General features: G+C 45.9%; 1 protein-coding gene across 28 annotated transcripts in view; it reads right to left on the bottom strand.

Moving 5' to 3' along the window:
* The window catches only part of MAGI1 (membrane associated guanylate kinase, WW and PDZ domain containing 1), a 464,153-nt gene extending 447,421 nt beyond the window's left edge, over positions 1–16,732 (bottom strand). For 11 of the 28 annotated variants that reach the window (XM_033141264.1, XM_033141277.1, XM_033141265.1 and 8 more), the window contains exon 1: positions 16,229–16,729. In XM_033141264.1, coding sequence (XP_032997155.1) covers positions 16,229–16,523 — 295 coding nt within the window. In that variant the 5' untranslated portion in view covers positions 16,524–16,729. Of the gene's footprint in view, positions 1–16,228 lie in introns of all 28 variants that reach the window. The other 17 variants (XM_033141269.1, XM_033141278.1, XM_033141279.1 and 14 more) reach the window with 4 other exon arrangements.
* Positions 16,733–19,504: the final 2,772 nt, after the last annotated feature.

The raw sequence follows: 19,504 nt of genomic DNA, 5'->3' as shown, positions 1-19,504 counted from the left end.
TGCCTGAGGCCACCTTGTAAGTTTCATGGCACAGGTGAGATTCGAACAAAGTACTTCCTGATTAGTAGCACAACCTCTCTCTGCCACTATGCTACCCCAGCTCTTTGCCGGAATGATTATACACCAAGTAAACACTGAGTCAGAATTCACATAGTTTTCTACCTGCAGGATCCAGCCTTCCTTGGCGCACATGCGCAATTCACTCACACCTAACAATGACATCTCTCTCTCACTCTTTCTCTCTCTTTCTCCGCACTTAACATACCCACCCATCATCGACTACCTGAATTCTACCTAACAAGAATTGCCGCCACAAGAGACCGTCCTCTGTCTCAGCAGCAAACTTCACAGAGAGCTCTATCCCCAGATCAAAGCACCACAGCTCTCTTTTTATGCGCCGCCACAAGCTTATGCAGCAAAGATAACAAGCGTACGCACCATTCCCCATTTCACGGGCAGCTCGGCTATTGCAAAGTCATCCGTTTCAATTAAATTAAGCTCATCCTGCTCTGAAATGTCTTCTGCTTAGAAGCTGGGTGCCAAGCACAGCCGCCTTGTAAAGTCCGGCAAGCATCTTCGCTCATAAAGTTGAGAGCGAGGAGAAGAGACACTTCCCTTCAAGAGCAATCACTTGCTTTGCCACAGTCTTAAATGTTTGGCAGCCGAGAGGCTTGTATCTATTTGGCTTAGTGCTTCTAAGAAGCCAGTTCCTTCAGCCATGGAGACTGCTAATCTAAGCAGGCCTTTCTTGAGAGGAAGCCCTATGGAGCACAGTTGAAGGTACTTCCCCGCTCACAATCGTTCTGCAGTAATCTAATCCAGAACAGTGTTTGTGTGTGAGAGCGCCAGGGCAGCCCAAGACATTTTGGCACCTGAGGCGAACCACAAAATGGCACTCCCTCCTCACCAGGGAAGAGGGGATGAATGAAGATCTACATCAGGAGCAAGGGGGGCAGGAACATTGGGATCTGCTACCCCGTGCATCCTGCCACCTGAGATGGTCGCCTAAAGGGTGGGCCGGCCCTGCTGTCAGCAGGAAGCCATGACTGTTTAAAGTGGTATTACTTTTAATGTATGGTTACCCAAGTCCCACTGAACAAAAAGAGACTTATCTCCAAGCTAACATGCTTAAGGATAAGGAAGCAAATGTCACAATTTTAAAGTGGATTTACCCCCATGTACCTCAGTTTGGATCCCAAGAGCTGAATAGAAAAAATAGGCAGAATCCAAGGCAGAGGAAACTGGAATTGCCCATGCTCTCTGAGAGCAACTGCCCACATGCATCCCAGCGGGTACATTACACACTGTGTGAAATGAGGCCCATGCAGTTCTTGGCTTCAAAATCGAGTGCAGCAAGCATATTTTAGTATATCTATGTCCCAAAGTTGCTTAGAATTTGGACAAAATACAATGAACCACTTAAAGAGCCTCACTGGCCTAGCTGGAGCAGAAGCCTAGCCTTTGCCTGCCTATCTCCTCTTCATGGAATCATTCCTGGTGGTAGATGAGGTTTCTACACACTTTTTCCTGCCCTTCCCCAAAGACCTTAAGGTAGGTCAGGCTAAGAGAAAGTGTTTGGGTCCAGGGTCACACATACCTAGTTTTCACAAGATCCTAAACAGCTTTATGAGGCTGAACTGCAGTAACCTTCTCTCCTCTCCCTCTCTGGCATGGCCACGAGGCAGAGATCAGAAGTTTCTGCTTCCGTTTTAGATTAACCACAGTTTAGAGCTCCCTCCGAAACCTAAACTGTGGCTAATTAAGTACGGTTAATGAAAATAAGCCAGCTTCGTAGATTGAAGTTGGCTTGTGTCCACTAATCATAGCTGAGATCACAGTTTGCTTGTATTCAGACATCATGACATGCTGTGGTTAGTTTAAAGCGGAAGATGAAGCTTCCAAACTCATCCTCACAGCTGGGCTGGGGAGAACAGAGAGAGAACGCATAGTGTGCAAGCTCAAGGCTCACTGCAATGTGTCCTTGAAATGCTAAACCACAGTTTAGCATTACATGCAAACAAAGCCACAGCATAGTCTTAAAGTTTCAGTGCATCTCATTTCAATGATCCTTGTTTGAACTCCAGGTATAAAACCAGACTCTTATTACTGGTGTCTCCCCCGCCCCTGGCAAGAATAAAACACTCTTAAGCCTACAATCTTACAAGGAAGACGTATTGACATAGTTATGATCAGCATGCAAGCTGAACAATAATACCATGGACAGACTTATTTTGCATGCTCGACCCTTCCATTTCACTTTGTATTATATGTTATTTAAGAGGGTCTGCTGGATGGCTATTGCCCGTCAATGTACCATGCCTCTTCCATGAGTACCAGTTCTTGACGGAAACATGAATAAGGCCAATGTTTGCAAGTCAAGAAGTTTGTGCTATAATTTGCATAAAATGAACCAGTCACTGAATGTGTCCCTTCTGGTCACAAAATTTTGATCTTGCAGAATGTATTTCTAGTAGTAGCTAAGAACTGCAATGCAAAGCTATTCTGAAGAATATATGACAAACCACATTAGGCAGTCCTATGTGATTGGGACAAAGAAGTATTGACAAACGCATTTTGCTAATGCTAGATTAGCCCCAGAACTAATTAAGTCACTCAATTGCATTAAGCAAATAAACTCTGAGAAAAAGCTGCGAGAAGCCCAACCAGAAGATGCCAGAATCCAGATGCTATAGATGAATAATGCATATTTTAAGAAGCATTTGCTAAAACCATGAAAAGAAGGGGGCAAGGAAGACAGAGACCCTAATTCATGAGCAGCAAATATGTTATTCAGAAGATGTTGGTAGGAACTGTGATCCAACAACATCTGTAAGGCACCGGACTGCTGTGCAGCTATCCGGGATGCAAAGGGGATGTTTGGCAGGCTTCTAAAACAAACTGCTATTGAGATCAAAATGGCAGCTAGAGTGGTAACTTATAAACCAACAAGTTAGCTCAGCCAGTGGAGCATGAGACACTTAATCTCAGGGTCGTGGGTTTGAGCCCCACGTTGAGCAGAAAGATTCCTGCACGGCAGGGAATTGGCCTAGAAGACCCTTGTGGTCCCTTCCAACTCTGCAATCAAACGCCTGCTCAAATCTTTGCTTGTAATATGAAGTCACTAGGTAAGCCTTAGCCACCTAGAGGTGCCAGCTTCAACTTGCTGGCCCTCATCCTGCCCCTCCAAGATCTGCGCTGCTACACCCAACCCGGTCAGACAAACAGAACCGGGGGTGATCAGCAAACTTAGTGACAAAATCTCCCCACAGCTTCATGTAGTTGTTAAATAAGATGGGGGACAGAACAGAACCCTGCAGGAGACCCCCATACCTAAGAGCTAAGGATCTGAGAAGAACTCCTGCATCACTACTTTCTGCCCGTGGCCCTGCAATAGTTAAGGTGGTGCCCTGCCTTGCTAACTACTAATATTCCTTAAGAGGGTAACACTGTAAAATGGCTTCCTGGCTACACTTTGGACAGTCCCCTGACAAAAGCCACAGAGGTGTGACTTTGCCTTCACCAGCACCAGCCTGTACCACAGGGGTAAAGGACCTGTACCCTCCAGATGTTGCTGGACTGACCACTACAATGCTGGCCATGCTGCCAGGGGGCGATGGGAGTCTAACAACATCTGGACAGCCACAGGTTCCCGACTCCTCCTGTACCACTTTATGGGACGAGGCAGGAGGGATGGAACAGACTGGCATTCTCATCAAACAGAAAAACCATGGCCTTTCTCTGCTTGCCTCACCCCATTTTGCTTCCTCGCAAAATGCATTCAGTCCATATTTCCATCCAACGATGGAGTTTAAATGCAGGTTGTCAAATAGTTGCTTGAAAGTTAAGAGGAGAATTGCTTTTGGCCTTCTTTTGCCACCAACCAAACAGGCCTCCTAAATAATAGATGGGCACCCTTAACTCCTAAAATGAAGCAGAAGATGTATAAGTAATGAGAATAAAGTCTTTAGCGCTGAGAGGTTACTAGCTCTTAAATACTTAAAAGGACTTGCATTCCTAAAACAGCTTCATCCCAAGACACGCTTATTTTTGCTTCCCCTGTATGATCTCTCTGCTGCCCCTGTAGGATTTGGGAGCTCAGATGCATGACCATTTTAAGCTGAAAAAGCAGCATGCAAATATGGCCTTCTCTTCTCTTTCTAAAAACAAAACAAAACCTTACAGCTGAACATATATAGCTGTATCTTTAGGACAGTATTAAGTAATGATTAATTCACAGATTTGCACACCAATTTAATTCACATTTCTATCTTCGTGCTATTCCAAGGGCTTAGGACAGGTTGGGGGGGGTCATCCTCTCCCTTTTTATAGCTGCACAAACACTGCAGTATAGTTGCCTTGTTCAAGGTGACACGAGGCCGTCTTCAAACCCAAGACTTAAGGACTCCACAGTCAAAAAGCAGGACAGGAATTCCAGCTAATCATTTCATTCCTTGGTTATTTCATAGAATTACAGAATAGTAGAGTTGGAAGGGTTTTAATTCATGTAATATAAAGATGCAAAAATGGGGTACACGTGAAGAAATGTCTATACTGTAATTTTAAACACATGCAATGCAGCAAAATGTGAGCCAGTACAGTGGTACCTTGGGTTAAGAATTTAATTCGTTCTGGAGGTCCGTTCTTAACCTGAAAAAAACTGTTCTTAACCTGAAGCACCACTTTAGCTAATGGGGCCTCCCACTGCTGCTGCGCCGCCAGAGCACGATTTCTGTTCTCATCCTGAAGCAAAGTTCTTAACCTGAAGCGTTATTTCTGGGTTAGAGGAGTATGTAACCTGAAGCGTATGTAACCTGAGGTACCACTGTATAGTGAGTGGTTAAAAGTGGGTGAGCTAGGAAAGTGGGGAACCTGGGTTCAAATCTCCACCCAGCTGTGAAGCCAACATACTTTGCAGGACTGTTAGGAGGATAAAATGGGTGCAGGGAGAGAGAGGGGAAGAGAGAATCGTATATGCTGCCTTGGATGAAAGGGGGAGATATAAATGTACGGGGGGAAATGGGCCAGTGGCGTCTACCACATCACAGAGCATGTGTGTCTAAACATAGATGATATACCAGTAATCTGGCAGAAGTGTTCCAAAGCAAATTTCAAGACTTTACAGAGATCTGAACCACACTCAGCACTATACACACTGCCACAGGCATTTGGAAAGATTGAGGGCACAAGGAGAAGGGGACAACAGAGGACGAGACGGTTGGACAGTGCTCTCGAAGCTACCAACATGAGTTTGACCAAACGGCAGGAGGCAGTGGAAGACAGGAGTGCCTGGCATGCTCTGGTCCATGGGGTCATGAAGAGTTGGACACAACTAAATAATAACAACAACAACAAATTATGCTTTATTCCCCCACAAATGGGTTCTGCAGGCTGAATTTTAATACCCACACCTCAGCCCTTCTGTTTGGGCACTGCAGCCTACAAATGAAGAACATCCCAGGACAACGATGTGGTGGTGGGACTACAATGAGTGGTCACAGGAAGAGAGAGAAGACTGGGAGGAGGGTGGGAGGTGGTGTTGGAACCAGTAAGAGGACTTAGTGAGCAGGGAGAGTCTGTGGCAGATAGAAGTCTAGAACCAGAAGCAGAAGCTGAAGCAGGAGAGGAGGGAGGCCAAGAGGCAGAGATGAGTCAGGATGGTGAAGAGTCACAAGGGTTCCCCCCCCCCATCACTCCTTCCCACTCTCTCCCAGAACCAGGAGAGAAAAGGGCAGAGGAGAGGTTGGCCACATGCAGATGCTTTCTCTGATTGCTTGGGGGAAGTCCTGGAGAGGAGGGGACTTACGACAGCTGTGAGGAGGAAAGGACTTTCAGTCTAGGTAACTGATTTTCACTGAATAAGACCACTGGGAATGAGCTGCTGTGCTCATTAGGCCTGATGCTCAGCCAAGTCTGTGGAGATCGTGTTTTTGCTAATAAATAGTTAGCTCCAGCTTTGAACTGTGTGATTACTGACTGACGTGCTCCTGTGACACTCTCCCAATAGATCTCTCTCTGTGTGTGTGAGTGCTGTGAGGCCTGTCTCCTTCCAATCAAGAGCGATGACTTCTGTGAGGTCACAGAAATAAACTTGTTTACAATATATCCTTTTCAGATAAGTAAGCAGTGGGGGAAGAAGGTGTCTCCAATTTTAATTAAGGGGGAGAAAAGTGTGCACTGGCAGCTTATGAAACAAGCTAGAAAGGCTGAATTCTAAATTCAGGCTCTAGTTCTTTGGGAAACAGAAAGCACATTTAAATTTCAAGTTTGTAAACAGCTTTAAAACACACACACACACACCGCACAACCACCAAGAGTAGTTAAATTATTTAATACCCTACATGGTAATAATTTTCAGACATCGGTTGCAATTAACACTGTAATTTGAAGGATAATTGCACTATGATCTGGCAGCCCCTAAAAATGAAAGCCTGCAGTATTATTTAATAATGAGGCTGAAAGATTTAACCTTATTGTGGAAAACATAATCCAATTTCATCCCATTAAAGGATCATATTAATTCTTGAAAAATTGTAAACAGAAAGCAATTGAAGCCAACACCAAAGAACACAAGGCAAAAGAAGAAGTGTTAACTTGCTCTTTGTAAAGGCAAATGGGAAGAACCATGAACATCAGTCCGCTGCTACAGAGGATCCCTTTTTACATTCCATACCCTGGTAAATGCTTATCGGGAGCATTCTCTCTGAGATTTTAAGCACCCAGTACAGAGATGTCTTGTGTTAAATTTCACACCATGTGCAAGGGTATGCTCAATGGGTGCGTCACACAAGCATTCAACAATTAAACAGCTGCCGTTAACACAATACATAGGTTTTTGGAACAAAATGTGTCATCTTTAATCAATGCTGCCTTTCCCATGGAAAGCATGGTTGGCGACTGCATTGCTATAAATCGGTACTTGCTGCAGAATAGCAGTTGCCAACTGGCAAGTTATGAACCATGAACAAGTGAAAAAGGGAACCATATGCGAGTGGACTGCCATCTTTTCAGAGACTGGAGGTTCCCTTGGAATGAAACTAGGTAGACTCCACTCTGGAGTAGGCTGTCATACATTACACTCAAAAGGTTGTCTTCTGAAAAGTACAGTGGTATCTTGCAAGACGAATGCCTCGCTAGACGAAAAACTCGCTAGATGAAAGGCATTCGCAACGAAAGGGTGACTCGCAAGACGAATTTTCCTATGGCCGTGACTCGCAAAACGAAAACATTTTGCGTCCCCCCCCCCCCGTAAAACCACGCTTCCTCCGACCGTGCTTCGCAAGACAAAATTTCTGCTATACAACAACACTCGAGGAACAACACTCGAGGAACAAATTTATTTCGTCTTGCGAGGCACCACTGTACAGGTGAAACTCGAAAAATTAGAATATCGTGGAAAGGTTCATTTCTTTCAGTAATTCAACTTAAAAGGTGAAACTAATATATGAGATAGACTTATGACATGCAAAACGAGATATGTCAAGCCTTTATTTGTTATGATTATGGCGTACAGCTGATGAGAACCCCAAATTAACAATTTCAACTTTGGGGTTTTCATCAGCTGCACGCCATAATCATCACAATTATAACAAACAGAGGCTTGACATATCTCGCTTTGCATGTCATGAGTCTATCTCATATATTAAACTCCAGTAGCTAATGAAAACAATTGCTTACATAAATGGACTTTTCCGCGATATTCTAATTTTTCGAGTTTCACCTGTAAAACACCATGGGTAGGCAAACTAAAGCCAGGGGGCAGGATTCAGCCCAATCGCCTTCTAAATCCGGCACGCGGGCGGTCCGGGAATCAGCGTGTTTTTACATGAGTAGAATGTGTCCTTTTATTTAAAATGCATCTCTGGGTTATTTGTGGGGCATAGGAATTCGTTCTCCCCCACCCCCTTCAAAATATAGTCCGGCCCTCCACGAGGTCTGAGGGACAGTGGACCAGCCCCCTGCTGAAAAGGTTTGCTAACCCCTGGTATACACTAAGATATGCACATACAGTTTTGTGCAAGAGCTGGATAGTCTGAAATAAGAATCTACCTGGATGTCCAGCCATCCAGCACCTGCCTCTCATTCAAAGATGCTCTAATCTCTGCAGCTTCCACCACTGCTCTTTGAGCACGTGCTTCCATAAAATGGCTATTTTCCCCCCTTATTGTGTGCCATATGGGGCTATATAATGGGAACTTATACAACAATTGGCTACAAGTGGCACAGTGATCCTGCAAGACACAATTAATGCAATAAACAATCTTGAAAAAGAAAATCCGCTCAACAGCAGCAAGGTTAAATTCATAGGAGGAAAAAAATGAAATTTAAAACTACACATTGCAATATTGATTTAAGCCTTCTTCCTAACTGGTCAAAAAAAGAAAGAAAGAGAAACATAATTCATAAACTACTGATTGTCAGTTGTTCAAAGCATTCTGGCATAATAATAAAAAAGCCGTGTACATCTGTTTTAATCTGCAGGTTTTGTACTTGGAACACTAGATAATGTAACTGATCACTGCAGTTATATAAACCGGGGAGCAATGTCTTTTTAAAAAGGGACTTCAGCCAAGAACTTGCAAGCCAGAGCATCTTCCCAAATCCTGGATGTGTCATGTTTACATATACAAATATCAGTAAGAAGAGACACATCAAAATCCTCAACAGCATGCAACTTTTAAATGTGTGTGTATGTGTGTGTGTGTGTGTGTGTGTGTGTGTGTGTGTGTATATATATATATATATATATATATATATATATATATATATATATATAGTGGGGGTGGGGGTGGGGGTGGGAGGTTAACCTGTTGTGCATTTACCCAGCACAGGAATTTGGAAATCAAAACACAAAGAACTATTGCAACTATTTCTACACTTTGGCTGCAGATGGTTAGAATATACATATGGCCAGAGGTTTTTAGTTATCTGTTAACAAAAGTTGGCAGTTTGCTTCCCTGCATACATGAAGTTGCTGAAGGGGTGCAAAACTTTCACTGAAGCACTGATCATTATGACCCACCCTACCTACCTTAACCAACACACACACACACTTACACACACACTTTTTTTGGGGGGGGGTAGGGTGTTGGAGGGACACAAGAGGAGAAATTCAGACTATTGAAGACATCACATCCCTCCCAGACACCCTCAGGGGAAGCATGTCAGAATAAGTGCTCAGGCAAATAACTTTTAAAGAGCCTGTTTCATTCGCATTGGTAAATGTAATTGAGAATAACATTCCACAGCTGGCCTGGGTAATTAATGCCAGCCCTTGCACAGAAATCTACCATTACATCCTTCTGCTTTCACATACATCTCAGGGTCAAATTAATGTTGTCAAAGCAGCACATGTGACAGCAAGCAGAAAATAGGGTCAATGTCTTGCTTCACTGGCATGCTGGGTTTTATTTCTTTTGTTTCCTTAAAAAAAATTAAATCATCCAAAAATAATCTAAATATATCACTGAAGTAAGCTGATCTTCATGGGCTGTAACTTTAGAAGGGTTGATTCATGCAGCGAATTAGAAAATGCAAGAGCAATTTCTTTTTTAAAAAAAATAAAAAAATGGGGAGGGGTTAAAAATCCATCCTGTCTGAAAACCTGGAGTGTGGACAACACTGAGCTAAATGGGACCAGGGATCCAATTTGGGATAAGGCAGCATCCTATGTACCTAGACATCCAATTTTTAAGTAACAAGCAGTACATACTTCAATTTCATAAGCTCTGTAGCCAACAGCCTACAACTCAAAACAGACACAAGTTAAAGGCAGCGATCAAAAGCCATGCAAGGAAATGCACATTTTAATCCCATTGTCAGGCTTTCGCCTTTTTTACCCACATGCAAGGAAACACCAGTTTTCTTTCATCTCATCAGTTTCACCACAGGGTTTTTTGTAGGTTTCAACCTCCACATTGCAAAAGCAAGGAGAATGCCTACTGGCATCCAAAGCGTTCCATCGATTTGGAAACCTATTCTTACGGGGAAGCACATTTGGAGTTGGGGCCAAGGATGGGCTTGGCACTAGGCCTTCAAAAGTGGAAACAGGCATTTATTTCAGCGACAACTCAATGTACTTAACAAGCATAACAGGATCCTGCTTGCTCTGGGACCGCAAAAAAAGAGAGGGAACGAGTGGCATTACGTTTAATGACAAACAAGAGTTTGAATGCTATGCCCACAAGTGCAGTGGGGATCTCCAAGTAACTAGAAGGCAATCCAACACTGCATTTACAAGACGGGCCAACCAAAGACGTTTTGTTGCCTGAGACCAATGACAAGATAGCACTTTCCTTTCCAGTCTACATACAAAAGCTGACATGCAATAGAGCCTTACTCATCACTGACAATGAGACAACATCTTCCAGTGCACCCCAGGGCAACAGGCTAGCTTAGATGTCTCTTGGGCACAAGAGCTCTACTGGCTCAAGCCAATGGCTCACCTAGACCAGAATCCTATTCTCAAAGTGGCCAACCAGAAGCCTATGTGAAGCCTGCAAACAGGACCTGAGTGCAACAGCACTCTCCCCGTTAGCTCACATCCTAAACTTTGCTGCTGCTCCAGCACCTGTGTGGGAAGGAGTCCCCTGAAAACTCTGCCCAACGGTAGGGCCGTTCCTTTTACAAAATAAGGGGGAGAGGGGGGACATCCAAACTCATTTTCTGTAACCGCCCCAAGGTTATTTTGTGGGAACCCAGACAATCAAGAAGGGTCTGCTAAGTATTAGTTCGTGCCCGTCAAAACATGAATCAAGATTTAAGAGTTCACAATTTTTGGTAAGAATATTTCCAGTGTGACTTGCAGTCTCTGTGTATTAAGTAGAGGCAGAAGCAGAATGAATGGAAGACAGGTTCACTGCTCAGTAGCAGGTACACACTCTTCCCGCTTCTATATCTGGCCAACAAGTTCCGCAAGTTTTCCTGTAAGACCTGTTTGACCAGCAGATTGGAACAAAAGAAATGTGTCTGTACACTATGGTGCCTCTCTGAGACTATTACCTGCCTCCAAGCCCTAGGCTAAATAAAACTTTGCCATGAGATGCATCAATAAGTGTTCTAGCAGAACCACTGCTTATCACATCTGGTGCATCTCTCGTTTAAGCATGGGAGACATCTAGGTTAATCTCTCTGAGCAGGAAGATACCTGGTTGCCCTTTGGCACACCTTTCGGTTAAACGCAAAGAATACAGAGTGGCTATGCAATGTTGAATGTTCTCTGTTAACTCTCTTCTGTTTCCCTTATGTTTTTGTTGAAAATAATCCATGAACTAGTAACTTGTACATTGACCACTAATAATGAACCATATGTCGGATATTGCTTCAAATTTATTATGCTGGGTTTTTTTGCAATATACAAGTAACATGAGAAGACTTGGTCTATTGATTTGTATCATTTATGATGATGGTGATCCTTATTTATTAAACCCCATAAAAGTTATTTTTTTAAAAAAAAGAATACAAAGAAAAAATGTTACTATTATGCTAATGTGCGGCCTGAAATTTAGCACAGACCCTCCTCCAAATAATATACCTTAAATGTCTCCAGAGCAAAAACGTATTTGCGAAAATTTATCGAGAAAGCAGGCTCAACAGGAGTAAAGAAGTAAATTTTGAAATAAAAATAATTACGTTTTGTAGAAAATGTAGCAGCAGCTATAATTTACCGCCCTACATTATAATTCCACAGTCCTATGTTATAATTCCTACCAACTGTGACAGGCACTAACTACTGTAATCCAATTACTGTTGGGTGTCCCATGGGTAGTTTACACCCCCATTAGCATAAGTAAACGTATCTACGTTTATCAGCTGTGGCAGATTCCAGATCATAGCTCACACATCTACAAGTCATAACTTAAAGGTGCAAACAGGACTGAGATTTGCAGTTAAGTTCAATCAGCTGAACTCCTGAAAGCATTCAGAACTGACTATCCAAGATCATTTGATGGTGTTTCCTGCTTGGCAAGGGGTTGGACTGGATGGCCCTTGTGGTCTCTTCCAACTCTATGATTCTATGGTGCCAGCTTGCACTGCACCTGTTGAAAGGAACAGTGGTCTAAAGCAAAGCAGAGCAGCAGCTTGGCTGCTGGAGTTGCTGGAAGTAGCTGTGCCAGGCTCCATCCAACAGTCTCTGGAAATCCACTCCGTATTTGTGCAGGGTTTACTCCTTAGCCTTTTCCCTAAGGCTACTTAAAAAGGTAAAGGTAAAGGACCCCTGACAGTTAAGTCCAGTCGCAAACAACTCTGGGGTTGTGGCGCTCATCTCACTTTACTGGCCGAGGGAGCCGCCGTTTACCTTCCCGCCGGAGTGGTACCTATTTATCTAATTGCACTTTGACATGCTTTCGAACTGCTAGGGTTGGCAGGAGCTGGGACCGAACAACGGGAGCTCACCCCGTCGTGGGGATTCGAACTGCCAACCTTCCAACTGGCAAGCCCTAGGCTCTGTGGTTTAGACCACAGCACCACCCGCGTCCCTTAAAGCATACTTAGGATAATGTAAAGGAAGATAGCCCGGCAGCTTTACTCATGTTCACAACAGCAAAACACAGGGAGAAAAAGGAAGCAAGCAGGGCTGCAAGACCCCACCAACAGCCTACAAGGAGGAATGAGAAAGCACCTTCTTGGCATCTTTCATTTCACAGTCGAGAGTAGAAGAACTGCCCTGCTGACCAGCCTCAAAGGTTCCCACCCACCCCCCCTTCCCCTGCTCTAGACAGGTGTCTGTGAAGCACCACAAACAGGTGAAAGCTCTCACAGGTTTACTGCCTCTGGAAATTGAGGTTCCACTTAGCTATCCCAGCTAATAGCTGTTAACTAATCAGCTGGCATGATGAATCTGTGGTAGGCTGTGGACAAAAATTCCACTTGATAATTCAGGAGCTTGCTGCTGTCCAGGACACTTGCAAAAGTTAAGAGCTTTTCAGCCAATCCCTAGGCCTCTAAGCCACTGAGGGGGGTGGACACCCACACATCTGTTCGTTGCTCTGGGTAGGGTAAGGTAGCTTGGCTTGCTTAATCACAGGGACAAAAGAACAGGCACTGTCCCTGGCTATGACCCCCCAAAACTTGGTGGATGCCAACCAGAACAGGCTCTTGAACAGGCCAGAAGTGAATGTCAAGCGTCTCTGCATAGGCTATGAGCGACCCAGAAGCGTCCTGTTGCTAGGGAAGTCTGAAGGAAGAAATGTTTGGGATTTCAGCAAAGCAGAAAATAAACCATTCCTGGCAGGCAATGGGGGAAGAAAGGGGGGGAAGAGAAATAATCCATTTCCCATGCAGAAATCCATGCCAATCTTTTGACATAAAGCAAGGGAGGCAGCTGGCAATCACATGCCTACACTTAAGAAACACACATGCAAGGAGTCATCCTCCAGCAAAGCAGCCGAATGTTCCAATTCGAAGGGATACATCACCGCGGGAGGAGTCAGTCTCTCCGGAAATTCCTCTGGGTCCAGTCAAGTGAAATATTTGTTTGGCTCCCTAATAGAGTTTGCCACCAGACCCAAGGACTCACCACTTGACAAACTGCAGACGCCCTTCCCAGAACCGTCTGTGGCCAGGGGCGCTGGTGCAGTTCTTAAAAAGAACATCTCCAACTGAACGGGAGCTGCAGGGCTAAAAGGAGCCGGCACAAGCCGTAAAACTTAAGAGCCGAGTCCCCATGGGAGATGTGTGGAGGGTGGCAGTGGAGAAGAATGCAGTTCGGATTACCCAGGAGAATCAGAGCATCATTCCCAAATAATTACTGCCTTGGCATCAAAACAAAGCCAAGATGCTCCCCTCGGTGTCTCTCTCTCCTAGGGTGACTCCGTTATTTTCAAACTGGCAGAGGGAGGGACAGAGGGCGAGGAGAGAGAGAAAAGGCAGGCTTGATTTGTGGCTGCATTTTGAAAAAAAAGAAAACAGCAGCAGTAAAAAGCTCCCTGAAGGTGGCTTTGCCCATCTCAACTTTTGCAGTCAAAGACTGCAAAGAAGAAAAGCAAAGAAGCCAACTCATTCATCTACAGAATGATCACACACACACACAAATAATCATTTTTGGTGAGGGTGGCGGGACAAAAACACTTGAAGAGCACATTATTCTGGGAGAGTTTTCTTAAAAACAAAACAAAAAAACTTTGTGGTTCTCCAGCCTTTCTTAAAAAAAAAAAACATATTAAGAGTTCCCCATTACTTATCTTGCTGTGTGTGATCTTTTAAGAGAATACCGGTAATAAAACTCTACTTAGAACCGATAAGCATCTGAGGCACACTCACACCCTGCATTACCCAGCTATTTCCTTCCCATAGAAACCAAGCCCTCCCCTTTTCTAAACACACCAGCTACCACCCTCATTCGCTTCCCAAGGACCAGCCAAGTAGCTGACCTGGGGAGGAAGCACACCTCCCACGCTGCTCAACACAAGAGCCTGTTGGGTTTGTCCACTCCCAAGGCAACTTTTATAGCTCTCAAAACAGCATCCAACAAGTGCAAACCAAGCCTCGTCCAGGAATGGGACTGAGCAGCAGCAGCATCTTCTTCCTGTGATGGAAGGCATGAGACGGGACTTATTCCTAGCTAGCACAGAACAAAAAAAAAAGGAGGAACCGAACCAATGAAGTTCCTCTTTCTGAAGGCTTGGCACACTCTTTATAGAGCCACCTCGTATCTCAGGAACTAGGATTGGAACCCACCGTTCCAAACAGAGAAAAGTCCCAGTCTTCTTTTGAAGCAAGAGCAAACTTTAGCTAGTTTTTTGTCTTTTTTTTCCTTCTAATATTGCTTTTACAGGTCTGAGATCCCAGGATGTATTCAGTTTTCTGCCTGGGTTTTTTTTTTTTTTTTTTTTGGTTTTTTTAAGGGATGTGGGTTGCCATCAGGGTTTTTAGAAGCAAACCTGACCTCACCCTACGGGAAGATCAGAAATTTTGAACCATCTAATTTGGGGGTGGATCATAGCTCAGTGGCAGAGTTTCTGCCTTGCACACAGAAGATCCCAGGTTAGATCCCTGGCTTCTCCAGATAGGCTGACAACAAAGCTTGTCTGAAACCCTGGTGTGTCATTGGGTCATCAGTACAGAGAGGATTGCTGAGTGGGATGGACCAATGATATGCCTCAGTATAAGGCAGCTTCCTGCACCTTCCTATTTCTCACTCAAGCACCAGACAGTTATAAGGCTCTAGAATGCAACAGAGTCTACCCAACCCTGATGGATGGGCTAAATCAGGGCTTTCACACCTGTCCAAAAAAATAAATAAATAATCACTTGAAACAGAGCATGATGAAGTTCACATCGGGCAGATGTGGCCTTGACCCTGACCTAGCAGAGAGCCATTTTACGAAAATAAATAAATGGAATCTTGAGCAGGGTTAAGTCCTGCTTCCATTGCTAGGGAGTCCCCAAATCCCATAGGTCACCTTAAGAATTCCCAGCACATATTTCTGTCCTGGCTAAAGCAAGGCACCTCCCTGACTCACGTTTCAAAAGCACCTTTCCCTTCATAGAATTGTAGAAATGGAAGGGACCCCACAGGGTCATCTAGTCCAACCCCCTGCAATGCAGGAATTTTTGGCCCAACGCAGAGCTCGAACCCACGACCCTGAGATTTTGAGAGCCTCTACCGCCTGAGCTACGACAGCTCCACCAACCCATCACACATCCCTTCGAGACGGGTCAAGCCAGAGGTCCCCAAAGTGTGAAGACGCCCCCAATGCGTCGTCTCTGATTTTAACAAAAACCAGGCACACGGACTCCACACGCAGACCAGAAGCCCCCGAAGCAGTCCGAGAAAGAGCGAAGCTTCTCCTGCGCCACGAGCCCCGTTCCCTCGTCCGCAGACTCGGTGCACTGCGGAGGATAAAGAGAGGCTTCCCCCCTCCCCCCCCAAAACGCCTCCAGGACCAGCGGGAGTCTCGCCGTCGTCTCCTGGCTCGCTGCTCCGTCTCGGGAGGCAGCTGAAGTTCGTTCGCAGCCCCGCAAACTTCCCCCGAAGTCGCCAGCAGCACCCAAAGAAAGCCGGCAGTGTCTGCAGCCGAGGAGACAGGTCTCAAAGCAGCAAGCAATGCGTCCTCCTCGCACCAAACCAAGAAAAAAGTGGAGGAATTCAAGTCCCGCAGCGGGGGAAGCGCCCCTCGCCTCCGCGCCAAACTCCTCCAAGAGCAATCCCCGCTTCTTCGCCCCCCCCCCAACTCCGCACCATGCAAACCAACCAGCCTCCCCCCCCCCCAATTTCCTTTCCTTTTACCTTGTCTGACGGCTTTGAAAAGGACGGGGTCCTTGCAGCTGCGGATAACTCCCAGCACGTCGTAGCGGGGCAAGCCCGACACCCGGATGCCCTGCACCTCCAACAAGAGCTCCCCTTCGCCCAGTTTCCCGTCGCCTCCGCTGTCCTCTTCCGCAGTCGCCCCGACGTAAGGAAACTCTCCATATTCCGCTCCCCCCAGGATGGTAACCCCGAGCTGGCCCTGAGCCCCGCGGCTCACCGCGCACTGGTGCACCTTGGTCGTCCAGTGGTTCTTCTTCTGGATCACTTTCGACATGGCGCTGCTCGCCGAGTCCGGAGCAAACACGAGCAGCAGCAGAGCAGAAAGAGGGAGAAAGGCGAGGCAGGCAGGCGCGCTGGGGCAGTCGAGCCAGCCTTCCCCGGGCGCTCCCGGCAACTTTCAAGCCATCACCGAGCAAACTTCGCGCAGGTCCTGCCCGAAGCGGCGGCGGCAACAGCGGCGGCGGCGGCGGCGGCGGCAGCGAGCGCCTGCTCCGACGGCGCAGCTGCCATCGAGCCGGCCCTGGTCCCTCAGCAAGAGTACGGCGGGAGTCCCCCTTGTCCTGCCGCTTTCCTTCTTTTCCTAGTCGTGAGCCTTCTTGGTAGGCAAGCCTCCTTCCCCGGCGCAGTTTTCCCTCCTTGCGGCTCCGGGTCCCACCTGGGAACGTGGAGGAAACAAACAAACAAAAAGGTCCTCGTCGTCCCCTTTCCTCCTGGCCACTTTCCCCGCGACTTCTTTCCCCCTCAGTTTCGCCTCCGAGAGAACGCGGCTCCTTTAAGCGCGGACGAAGGCGCTGCTTGTTTTGTTACATTTCACTCGGGTCGCTTCTTAGCAAGACCAAAGCAAAGCGAGCGAGAGAGAGCGAGAGCAGCGATAGGCACCGCTGGCGCAGGCGCCCGGCACAAACTCCTCCCTCTCCTCCTCCACCTCCTCCATGGTCGCCTCCCCTTGGAGAAAGCGCGCCGGAGCCCTCCTCTCTCCCCGGCATGTGAGCGCGCACAGAAGCGCCGGCGGGGAGTGAAGCCGTTGCCCTTAAGGCTAAATTGCCCATAAGCAGCAGCCCAGACCAGAATCTAGGCTGGCCAGATGTTTCTTATTTGTCCCCTTTGTTTTCCAAGGCTGGCCCAGACGATCGGCATAAAGGTCGGCGCTTGATTCCCAGAGCTGCAGCACATGTATAACTTTTTTTAAACTGAATGCCTATCTATCTATATACACCATTCCTGTTGCTTTATTGAGCCGGAAGGTGCACCACCTGAGACTACTGTAAATGTTACGGCTGCACTTAACTCGAGAGTTAAGCCCACTCATCAAAAACAGGGAGTTGCTTCGAAAACATGCAGACAATTGTGCTGCGATTATGCTAACGCTTTATTTACCATTGGATTCAGTTGGACTTCTTGAGTAAGCACGGTCAGAATTTTGAATTATGGTGCTGGAGTGGAGGAGACTTTTGAGAGTCCCATGGACTGCAAGAAGATCAAACCTATCCATTCTGAAGGAAATCAGCCCTGAATGCTTACTGGAAGGACAGATCCTGAAGCTGAGGCTCCAATACTTTGGCCACCTCATGAGAAGAGAAGACTCCCTGGAAAAGACCCTGATGTTGGGAAAGATTGAGGGCACAAGGAGAAGGGGACGACAGAGGACGAGATGGTTGGACAGTGTTCTCGAAGCTACCAACATGAGTCTGACCAAACTGCGGGAGGCAGTGGAAGACAGGAGTGCCTGGCGTGCTCTGGTCCATGGGGTCACGAAGAGTTGGACACAACTAAACAACTAAACAACAACAAGCACGGTCAGGATTTCTGACCTTTTTTTTTTTTTTTTAGAACAAACCCAAATTGTTGTGCTTCTTTGGGCAAACCTAACCCCCCAAAAATAGTGATTTCAAGCTGTCCCTGCTGCTTTTTCCATCATGTTGCCATACATCCCTGACATATTGCCGATTTGGCGAAATCCCCCCCCCACGGCAGTTTTACACCTGAAAGTTAGGAATTTTCCTGATGTATGGCAAGCCTACCAAATACAGCAAAATTATATGTAATTAAATACTAGTTGTGATGCGGCATTAAACAATTATGGAAGCAATCTTGTTCCTGTTTCAGGGCGAAATTCTGATTACTTTGAATTCACAGAATTTACCGCCCATGATCCAACTTCCAGAAATATTGGCACACATCTACGTTCACCTACCATAGGAGATTATCAGTGCCATAAACAGCAACTACCACTTGTTGGGACAGCAACTACCACTTGTTGGTGGGAGGATGGGGTGGGGGAGAAGAGCCTTGGTTGAGCCACACGTTATTGGTGATTGGTGCTACATGCGTAGCCCAGAGTCAGGAATTGCATCAGTGTCATGAACAAAACTCGTAGACAAAGAAGGCAATTCATGAGGCAAAGTCTTATTTCACATGAACATGAACATGTATTATTTATGAAAGCTTACAAAGCATACTTTTTATTTTAAGAACAGCTCAATTGAACATCAAGAAAATGAAAATGAAAAGGGGGGGGAAGAAAAGGTTTCCTATATCACTATATTTACAATGTCACATATACTTACCTAATGTATAGGTATTATTATTATTATTATCCAAATATACAGTATAAATAAAAATACTTGAAGAAATGTGTGTGTCAACTTTACCTATTTTGGCAGCGTTGGAGCGGTGGGGAGTAATTGTCACTGCTGCGTTTATTCTCGGCACCCCCCTGTTGCGTCTCGCAAGCATGAAATTCATCATTAGCATCCTGAGAATCTCATGGTGTGTGTACTGCAGACACGCACTAAGCCAGTTTCTTATCCATTGCAACAGCAGGGATAAACATGGACACCTCTAGGTAGTGCCTTGTGAATACGGAGGCTAGAAATGAGCTAATCGGGACTTCCAGGTTGTTTGTGGGACCATAGATCATGCAGAAGGTCTGAAGTTCAGGACCAGCACCAGGTTTTGGAGCTTGAAGGTCTCCTTGAGAAGACTGCTTTGATATTTCCCTTATGGAGCAGTGCCCCCCTACCCACCCACAGCACCAGATGCCCCATGGGTGTACATTAGGGGGCAACTGGCAGCTGCTACAGCACTCAGGCCCTTGCAGAGCCAGGCAGAGGCCCGGGGCAGGTAGATAATGTGGCCTCTCCCCCCCCCCCCCCGGGGGGGGATTTCAAGGCTTGAACCGTATCTGCATATAAAGACAAAATGGAAAATATAGATATACAATAGTGCTTTTTTTAAATACATAGTGAAAAGGAT

This window comes from Lacerta agilis, chromosome 2 (assembly GCF_009819535.1).
Source record: "Lacerta agilis isolate rLacAgi1 chromosome 2, rLacAgi1.pri, whole genome shotgun sequence".
Classification (NCBI taxonomy): Eukaryota; Metazoa; Chordata; class Lepidosauria; order Squamata; family Lacertidae; genus Lacerta; species Lacerta agilis.
This window is presented reverse-complemented; position numbering and strand designations above follow the sequence as displayed.